At 35.7% G+C, this 16,661-nt stretch overlaps 2 protein-coding genes across 2 annotated transcripts in view; both read right to left on the bottom strand.

The window, feature by feature from the left end:
• Positions 1-440: 440 nt before the first annotated feature.
• On the bottom strand, positions 441-12,999 carry LOC131992533 (collagen alpha-2(I) chain-like). The gene is made up of 9 exons (XM_059358143.1): positions 12,950-12,999; positions 10,836-10,853; positions 9,566-9,619; positions 8,761-8,823; positions 8,465-8,630; positions 7,308-7,417; positions 3,734-3,814; positions 2,086-2,268; positions 441-1,063 (listed from the first exon to the last, which is right to left on the bottom strand). The coding sequence occupies exons 1-9, from the start codon at positions 12,962-12,964 to the stop codon at positions 914-916; spliced, it is 840 nt and encodes a 279-aa protein (XP_059214126.1). The 5' UTR covers positions 12,965-12,999; the 3' UTR covers positions 441-913.
• A 243-nt stretch (positions 13,000-13,242) lies between these two features.
• si:ch211-196i2.1 (collagen alpha-1(I) chain) overlaps positions 13,243-16,661 on the bottom strand; it is a 57,010-nt gene continuing 53,591 nt past the window's right edge. Inside the window, exons 41-46 of the mRNA XM_059358603.1 lie at positions 16,362-16,415; positions 16,192-16,245; positions 15,969-16,022; positions 15,223-15,276; positions 13,755-13,808; positions 13,243-13,257 (exon numbers count right to left, since the gene is read on the bottom strand). Of these exons, the coding sequence (XP_059214586.1) occupies positions 13,243-13,257; positions 13,755-13,808; positions 15,223-15,276; positions 15,969-16,022; positions 16,192-16,245; positions 16,362-16,415 (285 nt within the window). The remainder of the gene's footprint in view (positions 13,258-13,754; positions 13,809-15,222; positions 15,277-15,968; positions 16,023-16,191; positions 16,246-16,361; positions 16,416-16,661) is intronic.

Raw genomic sequence — 16,661 nt, forward strand, 5'->3', positions numbered from 1 at the left:
GTGTCTTTTTTGGTCATTTCGTGTCTTTTTTTGTCAATTTGTGTCTTTTTGTCAATTTGTGTCTTTTTAGTGGTTATTTTTACGTATCTTTTTGGTAATTTTGTGTCTTTTTTGATCATTTTGTGTCTTTTTTTGGTCAATTTGTGTATTTTTTTTGTCATTTTTACATCTACAGTCATGGAAACATTCATGATAATAACCCAAATCATTATGAATAAAACCATGTTAAATGTCTAGATATCAGCTCTTAAATCAAACTCTTATCAGATATTTTTGTTATCATTAATTTTGTCCAAACAACTGAACCTTTAGTTGTACCAGACATTAAATTAACAAGAAATCAAGGAGAAAACAAGGGTGGTCTAATATTTTTTTCCATGACTGTATATATAGCGTTCAACATGCTTATTTCTAGATTTAATAATCTGAATTTAAGAAATCTTGTCAAGGTAAATTATCTGTCCATGCAGCAAGATCATTTCCCTCAGATTTACTGTTTGATCTGGTTTTTAGACTAAACATCTTTTTTGCAGTGTATACACACTGGGCCGGCTATGACAGAAGCCCAAAATACATAACAAAAAAATCAAACACAGAAAAAAACAAAAAACGTTGTATATAAAGAATAAAAAAAACATACATTTTTAAATTATTCAATACAAGATAAGCGTCTCTGTAAACAAAATTGACTTCTCCGTGGAAAAAAAAAAGCCCGAGGACGCTTGTGTCCTCTGAAATTCATGAATACGGAGTCATTCAACAAGAGAGATCAAATCTCCCCAGAACAAGAGGAAGAGGAAGTGACATCTTCAGAAAATGGAAGAGATGTTCCAGTCGTCCTCTGCAGGTTTGGTGTCCGTGGTTCGAGTCCTGGACCTGCGAGTTTCTCTGGGACAGCTCGGCGTTAGCTCCTCTAGCTGAAACACACCGGCCCGACCGTGAAGCCGAACTCGTGTGTGAAGTTTCTGCTTCCCGTTAGTGCTACGTCTCTCAGAGGGAGCAGGTGGAGGTCCTCAAACTGAAACACAGACTCCCGAGCTCCAGAAACCGTCTCCTCTCCAGGCTGAACCACAGGAAACAGAATCCACATTTAAATTACATTTAACATTTAAATGCCATGAATCACAATTTTTTTATGTGACAGAAATACCTAAGCATGTTTTGTTTCATTGTTTTGTCAAAAGTTATAGAAATATGTTGCTGACTATTCACAGTAGTCCCTCAAGGCAGTGTCTTAGTGTCACTGTTTTTTTTATTTTTTATTTAATAAAAAAAATTAAATTAATTAAAATGACCTAAAGCTGCCTGTTTATCTGAGTCTTTCTCTATGCAGACGATACAGCTCTTCTTGTGTGTTTAAGATTTAGCATGCAGAGCTTTCGGGGTCAAAATCCAACTTCAGTGAGCAGAAAAAAAAACTTCTCCTGCTATAAATAATTATACAACAAGAATAAATAACCAGAAATAACTTTTTCACCATGGGCGCTTTTGAAAAAACTTAAAGTTGCTGACTATTCACAGGCCAGCGAAAAATTTTCCTCAACAAGATATAACAAACAACGACAGCAATAAATGGCCTTTAGTTTAAAGCTTAAACTATTAGTTGTGGAGTCCCTCAAGGCAGTGTCCTAGTGTTAAATTAAATATTATGACTTAAAGAAGCCAGATAATCTGACTCTTGCGCTATGCAGATGATACAGCTCTTCTCGTGTGTTAAAGATTTAGCATGTCTTTGAGTGTGGAGCTTCAAAATGTTGGGACGTGGCTCTTGAATAAGAAGCTGTCTCTTCATCCAGGGAAAACTGAGGCGAGAGTTGAGAAATACATATAATAGACATACATATAAAACAAAACTACGTCCAGTATTTCTGTAACTTACTGGAGCAGGCTATGAAGAGATGGCTCAAAAATATTGTGTAATTCAATCCTCAACAGTTTGTAAGTGTATGTCATAACTGTCTTCAGGTGAAGCAACATTATGTACATTTTAAGACTGTAAAATAAATCTGTATCTAGCATAGCCCGTACTTCCTCCACCCTCTCTGGAGCACCATGAAAATGAGGTTTATAAAACGTCTTCCATACCACACAGTCCTGCAGCGTTCCCAGGTAACTTTGCTTCCTGCTGTCGGTGAGGAACTTGACGTCTTGGTCCGTCTGGCCCAGTCTATGTCCTGGGTGACAGGAGTACGTCATGTTCTGCATGGCTGTGGTGCTGTGTAACCTCAGGAAACGCATCTGGACCACATTAGCACCTGGATAGTAAAACTGTTAAGACAGGTAAAAGAACACAAGGGATTAACAATCAGTCAACTGGTATAAAACAATAACAATATTAAAGTGAAAGTAAAATGGACAACAGGTCATAATCAAATTATCATGTGACAGAAAACAATAGTTACTTTAGAATGCCAGTATCTTCTATTGCTTGGTTTGCAATGGAAAATGTGAAAGGTGTTGTATGAAAGAACGAGAAAATTTCCTCTGGGGAAATTCTGAAAGGGCCACGGGGGCTACTGCCGGTGTGTGTACACTATGATGAGATTCTTCAGAGATTTATAACAATTAATACTAGTAATGTTATGATACTATATAATATACAAGGAGCACACCTACAACAAGCATTCCTTTACAAGTATTTATTTATACAGCAACCTATGACCTTTAACCTCAATGTGTGTGTGTGTGTGTGTGTGTGTGTGTGTGTGTGTGTGTGTGTGTGTGTGTCTGTAACTGTAATCACATCAAAGGACCAATCAGAGCAATCAACAGAATTAACTGCAGCTGTAGAATGTTCCGTAACAGTGACAGCAGCCAGAGGTGGACAGACTGGAATTTCTGGCCTCGAACAGAAAGCATTTTTGGCAAAACCATGATACCTATCATTGATCCGACTTCACTTTGAGCGTCCCGAGTTCTTCCTGAACGTCTACATATGTTTTTTGTGAAGAAAAATGAAGAAATAGCTTTGTAAGAGCGATCTGAAAAACTGTTAAATATGCTTTTCAACAGAAACCTTCCTGCGTTTTTAATATTGGAGTCAATGAGGCTGTTGGTGCGTGTTGGTGGCGCATCTGTGCGTCCTACGCCCAGACTATAACTCTGACAGCTTTACCAGAGGATTGTGAGGGAGAAGACTAATTTTCCTATGTTTTTATGTATAAATTATTTCTGTAGAGTGGAATTTGCGGCCTGGAGCGCAGTTTTCAAATTTATTTTTATTTATTTATTTATGTTTTTTCTCTCCCTCTACACTCTGGTGATGATGTCACACACTGTGACACGAACATTCCGTGCAATACACACCCATTATAATCTCAGAATTTCTCCAAAAATGATCATGGTCATTGAACAGGGATTGATAAAAAAACTATATGACCTATCGAAACGTGGATTAATACACCCATACACAAGACTTGTGTCTACTGTTTAAAGTTTAAATGGAGTCTCTAGGTGAAATTATGCCGGAGAAGTAAACGCCCCGAGCACTGGTCCCTACAGCTATTGCTGTAGCCCTAATTATCCTATCTTTAATGAAGAGTGTAGATTTTCAGTTTGAGAGCATGATTTTACTCCTTTTCAGTGAAACAGCTCAAAGTGAAACAGGATTTCTACTGCCTATCAAGTGTCCACTAACAGCATGAACGTGGTTTTAGTGAATATACTAATCTTTGACAGGACATACTGTACAAATTAGGGTAAATATTAGATTATAGTTGTCCCCACCACTCACCTGAAAGCCCTGGTCCAGCCTGCTGAGCCACTGGAAGGATCCCTCTTCAGAAAAGTCCTCCATCCAGGCTTTCATGGGCAACTGCAGGCAGAAAAAACAAGACAAGCAATTGCAAATCTGAATGCAACTCCTGTTTTCCTAGAGAGCTGTGGGCCGGCGGCCATGTTCAGACAGCTGCTGATGGATTAACATGCAGTTCAGGTGGTGAGCCTTCACTTCAGGCTACCTGAGACCAATTCTTATTATTCTGTGGTCGACTGAGTCCATTTTTATGTAATATTGACTGTATCGGAGTTGACAGGAGAGGTGAGGGATATGTTTTGCATCCGCTGCAGTACAGAAATGCACAAAAATAACAAGAATATTATCATCTGTGTCCTCTGAATTTCTCAATTAGCCACACATTCCCACTGGGAGCTTTATTTACTGAACACTGTCTATCTTTTTTATAATTTTCACTTTTTTTTTTAAAAGTGGAAAAAAAGAAGACGTTTTTTTTACGGTAAAAACCAGCAGCTGTGGTTGCCAGAACTTTACCGTAATAAATACGGTGCAACTTTTTCTAATATTACGGTAAAATGATATTAGCACTGTTGATTTCAGGTTTAAGATTGCCATTTGATTCCATATATTATCGTAAAAAATAAAAAGTTTTTCCATCAAAAGAAATGCTGTTCTGCCATATAATTAACAAGAAAATACTTGCTGCATGCTGCATAAATGAAATATTTTACCATTAAATATTACAGTATATTTACTGTTAGAGATATGGTGTTTAGTACATTTAACAGTGAGAAAAATCATTTTTACAATAAATAAATGCAAAAATTACAGTGATGGCTTGTAAATATATTAGTATTAAGATCCTGTTTTGGCTGATATGTACATTTACAGTGTTTCATTGTTTCTGAAACTGAATTAACCCATTTATCATCTATCTTTTACTGTCATGATTTAGCAGTTTTTCACCGTAAAATCTACAGACATTTTTTACACTGTAGGAGAAAAACAATATACAGATGAAACCAAAAACCTGAAAGCGATTAGGAAAGGGAACCAAATACTTGCTGCCCAACTCGATTAAAAAAAAATGGCAAGAATCAATAAAACCATCACAGATTTGGATAAAAATCACACAAACCTGCAGAAAACACAGCAGCCTGACTGGGCCAAACAGTGCTTCAATTAAAAAGCAGAATGTTTAATTAATTGTTAAAGCAGCAATTTTAGCAGCTGCGAAAACATTTGAATCGAATCTAGCAGAGTGAATCTGAAACTCTGACATCTTCTCTGATCCCTATGGTCAGACAGTGGACTCACAGGCCTGATAGGAACCAGAGCTGTCATAATTACTTCCTGAAGTATAAAGACAGTAAAGGTCCTGGCACCAACACTTCAAAGATGCTATTCCCTAACACGAACCTTCACTGTCTCCAAATGTCAAAATCAATACCAGCAGGTGAAGAAAGAGATGACAGACAGGAAGATAACCTTTCCACTGCTTCATCCTGAGACGCTGAGGGGTTTCCATGACAACCAGAGGTGACTGACACTCAGAGAAGCTACTATCCTGTTGGACTGTCACTGTGACTTAAATAACCATAAAGCCAAACAACAATTAACAATTAAGCCTGATAGGAGACGTATGAATGGTTGGTGTAACCGGCTCTAGGCCATTTGGTGTCCTCGTAAAGTAAATTTGCAAAGAAGCACAGCTGGAGACGCTAACAAAGTTAGAGACAAGAGAGACAATCAAAGTGCAAACCACGCAAAACTGTGTTGAGCTAGCGTTGCTTTATTTCAACCTAGCTAGCAAGCTAATACAAATGAAACGTCTTCACACAAAACGGCATTTAAAAAGATTGAGACTTCTCCTCCTCCTCTTTTCTTCTCTTTCGATACTGAGCACCGGAGAACTTTGACGAACGTTTCATCTTGCAAGATTTATCAAAACATAACGTGTCTGTTACTTGACAGTGATCTGACCGTCTAAAGGGGGGCAAGGAAATGACATCATGTCACTTGACTCAGCACCACAAGTGAGAAAAATGTAATTGTTTATCTGTTTATTTATTGATTTATTATATAAGATATATCAAAACATAACGTGTCTGTCACGTGACCTGATCTCTGTGACAGCGATCTGACCGTCTAAAGGGGGGCAAGCTAATGACCACACGTCACGTGACTCAGCACCACAAGTGTGAAAATGTAATTGTTTATCTGTTTCTTACTTTCTTTCTTTCTTTATTATATAAGATATATCAAAGCATAACGTATCTGTCACTTGACGTGACCTGACCTCTGTGACAGTGATCTGACCGTCTAAAGGGGGGCAAGGCAATGACTACACGTCATATGACTCAGCACCACAAGTGAGAAAATGTCATTGTTTATCTGTTTCTTTCTTTTGTTAATATTTATTATTTTCAAGACAGAACACAAAGCGAGGGCGACAATGGGCATCGAAAATTATTATTGTTTTTTTTTTCTCCCTTGAGGGTGACTGGTGGTGCCCCTCCAGCAGATGGCGCTATAGGGGACCTATGTTGCCTATGCCGAGAGCCGGCCCTGCCTGAATATAACTGTTTCAATTTGAAAGAGGAAGAAGTGTTATTCAGTGTATCAATGGTATTTCTTACTAAAAGAATCATATAATTTCGTTCTAAATAAACACATATTTACTGAAGGAAGAGTACGGAGACTAAACACAACAAGAAACTGAATCACATCACGTCTGGTCCTCCAGTATGCAGATGACTCTGTTCTGTTCTTGTTAGTCTTCTGCAGGGTTAAAAAATAAGATAAATTAACTCTTAAAACAAGATAAAACTTTAAAAAAAAACTTTAGATTTAGAAGTGTTAGATAATTTATCTTGTTTTAAGAGTTAATTTCTTATTTTTAGTGTTCAACATGCTTATTTCTAGATTTAATAATCTTAATTTAAGAAATCTTGTCAAGGTAAATTATCTGTCCATGCAGCAAGATCATTTCCCTCAGATTTACTGTTTGATCTGGTTTTTAGACCTTTTTTACAGTGTGTAATAAACAGAGGAATAAGCCCAACAATGAGTCGTCTCTTAACATTGATGGGCTCCTCGTTACGTCTTTTTTGGTCATTTTACGTATTTTTTGGTAAGTTTGTTGTTTGTTGTTCTAAATCTAAAGTTTTTTTTATCTTGGTAAGAAACAAATAATCATCAGGTCACTCTGCTCGGGCCAGTTCATCACTGCTGGCAGCTTTAATTTATCTTGTTTTAAGAGTTAATTTCTTATTTTAAGCGTTCACCGTTCTTATTTCTAGATTTAATAATCTTAATTTCAGAAATCTTGTCAAGGTAAATTATCTGTCCATGCAGCAAGATCATTTCCCTCAGATTTACTGTTTTATCTGGTCTTCAAACACCTTTTTTGCAGTGTCGTGTTTCTTCTCTGGGGAAAAAACTGAGAGCTGACTGACAATCTGTCAAATTGAGATTCAGTTGGTACAACAGGTCTAAGTGAAGTCAGCGAGCTGGCCATTGATCCAGAGGTGTAATTTCCTGCAGCCTTTGGCGGGAGACATCTTTCTACCTGAGAGTGTCGAGGATGAAGGCAGGTCTGTTTTGATGAGGAGGAGAAGCTGCAGAAGGCCAGCAGAGCGTCGGCCGGGCTGCCCTGGTTGGGGTCGATGTAATACATTCCTGCAGAGAAAAGGTTAGTGACATCTCATTGAGATCTACGGGGATGAAACAGCAGAGAGCCATGCTGACACAAAAAAGAGCTGAGAAATACTGGAACTTCACACACTGGATGGTACTAAAGGAATATATTAAAGTATAAAAACCCCAACTAGTATTGTTACTTCTGCTCTATAGCAACTGCAGAGTAAACTGGTATACTTGTATTGATAAGAAAAAGAGACATTAGGGAATAATTATTAATTATACAGCTACATCTCAAAAAATAAGAACATTGTGCAGAAAGTGAAATATTTTGTCTTTTTTTGGTAATTTGATGTATTTCCTTGGTATTTTGTGTCTTTTCGTAATTTTATGTCTCTTTTTGGTCATTTTGTGTCTTTTTTGGTCATTTTTGGTCATTTTGTGTCTTTTTTAGTCATTTTTACATCTATTTTGAGTCATTTTGTGTCTTTTTGGTCATTTTGTGTCTTTTTTAGTCATTTTTACATCTATTTTGAGTCATTTTGTGTCTTTTTGTGTCTTTTTTAGTCATTTTTACATTTATTTTTTGTCATTTTGTGTCTTTTTGGTCATTTTGTGTCTTTTTAGTCATTTTTACATCTATTTTGGGTCATTTTGTGTCTTTTTTTAGTCATTTATACATCTATTTTCGGTAAATTTTGTGTCTTTTTCGTTCATTTTTACATCTATTTTCGGTCATTTTGTGTCTTTTTTGTTCATTTTTACATCTATTTTTGGTCATGTTGTGTCTTTTTGGTCATTTTGTGTCTTTTTGGTCATTTTGTTTCCTTTTTGGTCATTTTGTGACATTTTTTTACACAGGTACATCTCAAAAAAATTTGAATATCATGAAAAAGTTCAATATATTTTGTCAGTGGTCAATGTGCACATTCATAATTTAAAGTTATAATGAATAATTTTAATTTGATTGTACACACATGTAACAGAGAAGAAGTCCAGAACTCCAGCTTGCTCTGTGATAATAATAAAAATAAAATAACTGTGTATTGTGTATTTCGTCCTATCTGAGTGTTTGTGGTGACTGACCGCTGCTGTACTCGGGGTGACAGATCCAGAGCTCCATGCAGGTTGTAGCTGGATGCTCCTTGGTGCCGTCAGGAGGATCCACCATCAGACGGAGCTCCTGCTGCAGAGAGTCCAGCAGAGTCTGGATCAGAGGGTAGTTGGGCTTATCGGACAAGTACATCAGGTCCTGGACACGGAGAGGGAAGAGATCAACACAGATTAAATAAAAAAACACACACAAACCATTGCTTTTGGTAATTATAACCCCCCATTCAACAACATAATTTAATTGGACAATGAAGACATGGATCTCTTGCCTTGAGTTGAGTCAGCGTCATGTTCAGAGACTCTCCGGGGGGTCCTGGGAGCCCCGGGGGACCCTAACACACAAGGAAGAGCCACAAATTTGGTCAACTCTACAAAAACATCAATACTTAAGATACTTTGAAAAATGTGGTATCAATCAGAAAGTGATAGAAATTTGAAGTGTATCTTTTGACAAACAAACAAATTAAAAACAAATCTTAGATTCATAGAACTACTGAGTGATGAAGCAAAGACCTAAAAGATCTTTATTTCAAAAGGTTTTGATAATCTCAAAAACAACAGTGGTTAATAAAACCATGTTAAATGTCTAGATATCAGCTCTGATATTAAACTCTTATGAGCTATTTTTGTTATCATCATTATATATCTGTCACAATAAATGTTCCTTTAGTTGTACCAGACATTAAAATGAACAAGAATTTGAAGAAAATAAGGGTGGTCTAATAATGTTTTCCATGACTTTAGTTCAAATTTGCACTGTGATCCTTGCTCCAGGCAAGCTGCGGCTTTTATTTAAGAATTTTTATTTTTATTTAAATGTGCAGTTATTGGAGCTTTGATTAAAAAAAAAAAAGCTACTTCGGTTATTATACAGTATTTATGTAAAAACGATTTCAGTAAAACTACTTGTGACATTTGCTCTCACTTTGAGATAAAAAACATCAGCATATATATTGTATATCGATATTCAGCCTAAATATATCAGGATATAACTTTTGGTCCTTATCGCCCAGCCCTAATCTATAAGATCGTTTCCTTTTTATATGTACAGTATGTACAGTGTGGTGAACTTACTGGGAGCCCCCTCCTCCCAGGCAGACCAGGGAAACCTTGGTATCCTTTCAAACCCTGAAGAAGAAGAAAACATTATGAGAACAACACACACTGTAAAAAATGTCTGTTTTTTAGGGTGAAAAACTGCTAAACCATGACAGTAAAAGTCTTTAAAAAATAAATGAGTTAATTCAGTTTCAGTAACAATGAAACACCATAAAGGTATATATCATCATATTATTTTTTTAAAATACATTACTCCACTGTAAAATACTAAGCACCATGTTTGTGGCAAAAATATACTGTAATATAAATTTACAAGCATCATTTTTGCATTTATCTTTTGAGAAAATTCATTTTTTTCACTGTTAAATGTACTAAACACATTTATAATATCACCTTGTTTTTATATTGTATTGTTATTGTGTCTCGAACTCTCTTATTTTGCACATTATGACTAGGTACTAACTTTATTCTATTTCATTGTATTGGCTGTCTATCTATCTATCTATCTATCTATCTATCTATCTATCTATCTATACTATAATATTTGATGGTAAAATCTTTAATTTATGCAGCATTTATAAAGTATTTTCTTGTCAAAACAGCGTTTCTTTTGATGGAAAAACTTTTTATTTTATACAGTAAAATATGGAATAAAATGTCAATCTTAATCGTGAAATCAACAGTGCTAATATCATTTTACCCTAATATTATAAAAAGTTGCACTGTATTTATTACGGTAAAGTTCTGGCAACCTGCTGCAGCTGCCGATTTTTTACCGTAAAAACAACAGTTTTTTGTGTTTTTTTTACACTGTAATTTAAGTAAAGAATAGTTATTTATAGGTTATATAGAGGGAAGATCTCTTATAAGCCTTTTTGATTTTTCCTGCATATTTTTTAGTTTAATCTCTTTCTTGTACTGTTTTTTCTTTAAGATTGTATGTTTTTTAAGTGCAAACAATGGTAAAGTTCTGGCAACCTCCTGCAGCTGCCGTTTTTTACCGTTAAAACAACAGGTTTTTTTTACAGTGTAGGATTCTGTTTTCCACGGTAATAGCACACCATAAACTATAAAACACATTGACATGGAAATAAAGAGTGCAGCAGAATCCCATTAGGTTCCTATCGCTGCTCCAAAGTGTGACAGCTTTATCATTATATGAGCCGTCAACACAAACCGGAGCGGCTCTCACGTTAAAGCCTCCGGGCGTTCAGATAACGGAGAGGAAGAGCTAAAGAGAGAGTGATCCGTCAGGACGACTGTGATTCAGTTGATGATATCATACCTTTAATCCAAACAATCCCTGCAACAGAGAAGAGAAGAGAAGAAAGAGGGAATCAGTGTGAATCTCCACTGTCAGGAGCGTTTATCCACAAAGAGCTTATGAGTGTTTTTATCTGCTGCTTTAGTTAACCCTTTGATGCTCAACATGGTCTAAAGTGACCCGATATGTACGAGTTTTTATGTTCTATATCTTTGCAATAAATTATTTTCATCATTCAGTATTACAGGTTTTCCTCAATTAGTTTGTTTTTGATCATCATACATCCTAATTTGATGTTTTCATTTATTATTTTTTAATGAAAATCCCTTTTTGTGTCACTACTCTTCTAATGCACAACATGGGTGAAAAATGACCCATATCCATTTTTTTTAGCTAAGTAGCTTGCTAAGCTAACTACTTGCTAACTTCTTGGCTAAGTATCTTGCTAAGCTAACTACTTAGCCAACTTCTTGGCGAAGTATTTAGCTAAGTAGCTTGCCAAGCTAAATACTTAGTTTGTTAAGCTAACTACTTAGCTAACTACTTGGCTAAGTATTTAGCTAAGTAGCTTGCCAAGCTAAATACTTAGCTAACTTATTGGCTAAGTATTTAGCTAAGTAGTTTGCTAAGCTAACTACTTAGTTTGCTAAGCTAACTACTTAGCTAACTACTTGGCTAAGTATTTAGCTAAATAGCTTGCTAAGCTAACTACTTAGCTAACTTCTTGGCTAAGTATTTAGCTAAGTAGTTTGCTAAGCTAACTACCTAGCTAACTTCTTGGCTAAGTATATAGCTAAGTAGTTTGCTAAGCTAACTACTTAGCTAACTTATTGGCTAAGTATATAGCCAATTAGCTTGCTAAGCTAACTACTTAGCTAACTTCTTGGCTAAGTATTTAGCTAAATAGCTTTCTAAGCTAACTACTTAGCTAACTTCTTGGCTAAGTATTTAGCTAAGTAGTTTGCTAAGCTAACTACCTAGCTAACTTCTTGGCTAAGTATATAGCTAAGTAGTTTGCTAAGCTAACTACTTAGCTAACTTATTGGCTAAGTATATAGCCAATTAGCTTGCTAAGCTAACTACTTAGCTAACTTCTTGGCTAAGTATTTAGCTAAATAGCTTGCTAAGCTAACTACTTAGCTAACTTCTTGGCTAAGTATTTAGCTAAATAGTTTGCTAAGCTAACTACTTAGCTAACTTCTTGGCTAATTATCTTGCTAAGCTAACTACTTAGCTAACGTCTTGGCTAAGTATTTCGCTAAGTAGCTGGCTAAGCTAACTACTTGCTAACTTCTTGGCTAAGTAGCCTGCTAAGCTAACTACTTAGCTAACTTTTAGGCTAAGTAGATTGCTAAGCCAACTACTTAGCTAACTTCTTGGCTAAGTAGCTTGCTAAGCTAACTACTTACTAACTTCTTGGCTAAGTAGTTAGCTTAGCAAGCTGCTTAGCTAAATAATTAACCAAGTAGTTAGCTAAGTAATAATACAAAACATTTTTTTCTTCATAAAGTATGAGAGGCAAAATGGAAATAATGATCTGTTGTTATCAAAAACAAGATATTTAAAGAATACTTAAAATATTAAATCATAAAATAAGTTGATACAAAAAGATAATCCTGCATCAAAGGGTTAAGAACCATCAGCCACAGTTTTTCAGCTTTTCTAACCCGATCCAACAGATTTCCCCCCTGAGACACAGAGAGCTGAACACAATCACAATGTGCTGCTGAACTGTGAATGATTCAACAGGCTGGCAGCTGAAGAAATGATTATTTGGCTGACAGAAACTGAATTCTGAAAGTTCTTAAAAAAAAAAAAAAAACATTTCCATCACATGCTCGCTTGAGTGTTTACTTCATTTTTCATACGCAATCTGGAAAGTGACAGATGAACCGTTTGAATTCAAACTATTAAATATCCAAAAACAAAAAGAGAAAAATGCATGCAGCCTGGATAGAGTTTGTGCATCCAAAAGGGAATTTCAAACACAGTTAGACAGAAAGAAACGACATAAATAACAAAACAAGGAGAACTGGAACAGAAGAGTAGTTAGAAGCTCAGTTAAAGAGGGGCAGAATGAAGAAAAGATGCTTTAAAAGATTTAAGAAGACACTGAATTCTGACATGAGACTTACAGGAAGTCCTGGCATCCCTGGTGTCCCCCTCGGCCCTGGAGGACCAATGTTTCCCTGAACAAGAGACAGACAGAGACAGAAAGAGACAAATATAGAGACAGACAGAGAGAGGAGGACGTACACAGTTTTTACATCATAAAAACATGTTCCAATGTAGTAAAAATGAAAGCTTTTTAACCCATAAGAACCCAGACCCAGTTATCCTTAAAGGAAAATTATGGGGTTACACAACAGAACAAGTGGATCACATAGAACACATTTATGATGTTTTTTGTTTTTTTTTAATTCTACCCCTAAATGTCATAGATCTGTGATGTAACAAACGGTTACATTGGACGTTTATGGTATTTATATTTACGATATTTCTTATTTTAAAATAAAAAAAAAACTAGACACATTTTCTGCTCACAGAAACACAAATTTGCCTTTTTCTTTGCATCTCCACAACATATATCAAAATTGTGACATTAATAGTGCTGTTTAACAACAAATTATTTGTCAGATGTTTTTAAAGTAACAATTAGAATAAATCAATAATAAATAAAAACAAATAATTATTTGCCTTTTTGTTTGCATCTCCATAACATATACCAACATTGTGACTTTAATTTGCTCAGGAAATATGGTGAGAACAAGATAAATGCAATAGGATTGCATTGAAGGGACCCTATTAACGGGTTTGAATTGTTAAATGGGTTGAAACAAAGTGTTTGTTACACGGGTGTCACCATAGGTTCCTATGGGTTAAAAAGACAAGAGGGACAATAAGAAGCTAAAAAGACAAACTGCTGTCTTCATTGTGTACCTGTTCTCCTGTTGGTCCTGGTTGCCCTGACAACCCAACAGCACCACGGATACCCTGAAAACAAGATAAAAAATTATAGACAATGGCATACTGTTTCCTGAGAGTCTTTCGTAACATTCATCATATAAAAACATTCATAAAACATTTATTTATGGTAAAATAACTGCTCTTGCTGCATGAGTCAGTCTATAAACCACATGGAGGGTTTTAATTGGAAATTTGAAAAAGAATTGTAAAGCAGGCCTTTAGGTTTATAGTATCACAACACTTTTTTCCCCCGAGATATTTAATACAGAACTGTAAGAAGAAGAGAATCAGGAGAAACAGGAAGAAGTGGAACCGATAAGCAGAACCGGAACAGATTTTACTTTTTTTGCAGAGATTTTTCAGATTTTATCAGTGTGCATTTTAACATTTTTAATGCAATCTTTTGTGTTTGCTGTTTTTTTGTGTGATTTTTTGGCAATTTTTTGTGTGTTTTTTTATCTGTGTTTTTTGTAATTTTTGAGTGTTTTTTTGTGGTTTTTATGTTTTATTTAATTTTTTTTGTTGTTTTTTGTAATTTTTTTGTGTTTTTTGTGTATTTTTTTGTGTGTTTTTTGTGTGTCAAAATGTAGACCCAGTAAGTCAAAATGACTTGATAATAATGAGGTTGAGCTGAAAAAGATGATAGCAGCATGACATGGTGATCATTATTTAAGTTGCATATACAGACAGAATGAAAAAGAGTCAAAAACCAACAAAATAGACCCAAACTACAAAGAGTTAAAACACCAACGACAAATTGGAAAACTAAACTAAACTTCATCACTCCCTGTTTGCAGCAAAAACTGCAAAAAAACCTTCTCAGGTCACTGATCATGCAGCTAAATCAGCAGGCAGCTCCATGTTCTCTATCAGACTAAATCAGTTTCTCCATCTCACTGGACCTTCAGATCCCCTTTAGAACTTGTTTTAACTTCCCCTTCAGGCTGCTCTTACAAAAGCCCTCTGACCAAGACAAATATATTTTATTTATAGTAGAGAATAGAATAAGGGACTCCTCTCGTTTAGTGATATGAGTAGAGAATTTAATATTTAAGAAAATATATTTTATCAGCTAGCTTTCAATTTAAAATTTTTATATTTAACTGTACTTCTATCATTTTTCCTAAATATTTTATCTGCTTGTTTCTCGTCACAATTTTTTATATTTGAATATCAATTTTATATATATGTCTCTTTTAAATGTTTATACTGTTTTGTGTAAAGCTCTTTGAATTGCCCTGTTGTTGAAAGCTGCTATACTAATAAACCTTCCCTGTCTTTGCTGTGTAGCGTTACTGTTCTTAACTTAATGACTGTGTGAAATCAGCCTGGCTGAGTTTGTACTCTTCGTACTGTTTGCACTGTGAGAAAATGTTACTGAGTTACTAGGTGGAAACAGAAGTTCCTATCAGCGTTTTTAGACCTGTGGAAGCTCTCCTACCTTCATGCCGTCACCTCCAGCTGGTCCCACCAGTCCCATGTCTCCTTTCTCCCCCTGAGGACACAAACAACAACAGTCAACCTGAACCTTCACTCAGAACTAGGAACATACCAAAGCACACTGTGGATATACATCTTTACACACAGATAACCAACATATAAATATTTGTCCGTATAAAGATATTCACCATATTCACATTAAATCATTCTTCATTATAAACAGCTCTGGTTCTCTTGAGATAAACGAGCTACAATGTTTCTACATTTGAAGCTGCTGGGCTTAGAAATAAATGGTACAAAACACTATTTATTACTGTAGATCAGGGGTCTCAAACTCAAATTACCTAGGGGCAGCTGGAGGCAGTATCAAAATAATCAAAAAAAGACACAAAATTACAACAAAAAAAAAGACAAAATTACAAAAAGACACAAAATGACCAAAAAATATAGAGAATTACCAAAAAAGACACAAAATTATTAAAAAAGACACAAAATTACCCAAAAAAAAAGTAATTAAAGGGACCTTCTACACACAACACGGTAAAGTGCCATTCATATAAAACTCACATTAAACTTTCATATCAAGGTGGGGGCCACAAAATATCATCACGAGGGCCACAATTGGCACAATTGAACTAATACAAAACGAAGCTGGCCTTGTATAAACAATCAGATAGCAGTGAGATCCTGAAGGTAAAGCTTGTCACAACTATTTATTATTATTTATTATTATTGATTCCTGTTTACCTCTCTGCCTTTTTCACCGTGATCCCCTGACTCTCCTCGTAGACCCGGGATTCCCTTGGAGACAAAATACAAAAATAGATCAATTCCCTGACTAATCAAATGCACATTAATTGTGCTATTCATTCCTTTATTGATCTCTTCTCTCCACATACGGCTGATTAGACGTTTCAGAGCTAATGTTGATATAAAAGCAGATATTAAATGAAGTAATAAATGGACTCACGATGAGGCCGGGCCACCCGGGGACGCCCATCGGTCCTGGGTCTCCTTTTAGGCCCTGAACGATAGAAAACAATCTACTGTTGGCTCATTCATCATAATTAAAGTAGATGTACGTGCAGCCTGTGGGCTGGTTTCCATATATATATTTATATATATTTATATATGTCCCACCTTGGGTCCTCTGTCCCCTCTGGTCCCTCTGACTCCAGCCTTCCCCCGTTTCCCCTGTGGACCAGTTGGTAATGTTTTTCAATGAGGCAGCAGAAAGTGAGAGGGGACACGAAGGGAACAAGCTCATGTTTTATTAATGAATCTGTTCATGCTGCAGCTTCTTTTATCCCAAACACACAACAATATCTCTGTTTAAAGTCCTGTTTTCAGCACCACACATAGAAGTCATAGCATTAGTTTTACAATCAGAGATAGTGGAGGTTTTGTAACATATTTACATTATTTAGAACTGCATTTCAC

This window comes from Centropristis striata, chromosome 19, assembly GCF_030273125.1.
Source record: "Centropristis striata isolate RG_2023a ecotype Rhode Island chromosome 19, C.striata_1.0, whole genome shotgun sequence".
In the NCBI taxonomy this organism is placed as follows: domain Eukaryota; kingdom Metazoa; phylum Chordata; class Actinopteri; order Perciformes; family Serranidae; genus Centropristis; species Centropristis striata.

Bases quoted from the DNA above. Each gene is read 5' to 3' on its own strand.
- LOC131992533 (XM_059358143.1), bottom strand. The intron at 8,824-9,565 runs GTAAGTTCACCA...CTTGTGTGTTAG, and splicing joins CTGGGAGGAGGGGGCTCCCA to GGTCCCCCGGGGCTCCCAGG. The intron at 8,631-8,760 runs GCAAGAGATCCA...CTCCGTGTCCAG, and splicing joins TGACGCTGACTCAACTCAAG to GACCTGATGTACTTGTCCGA.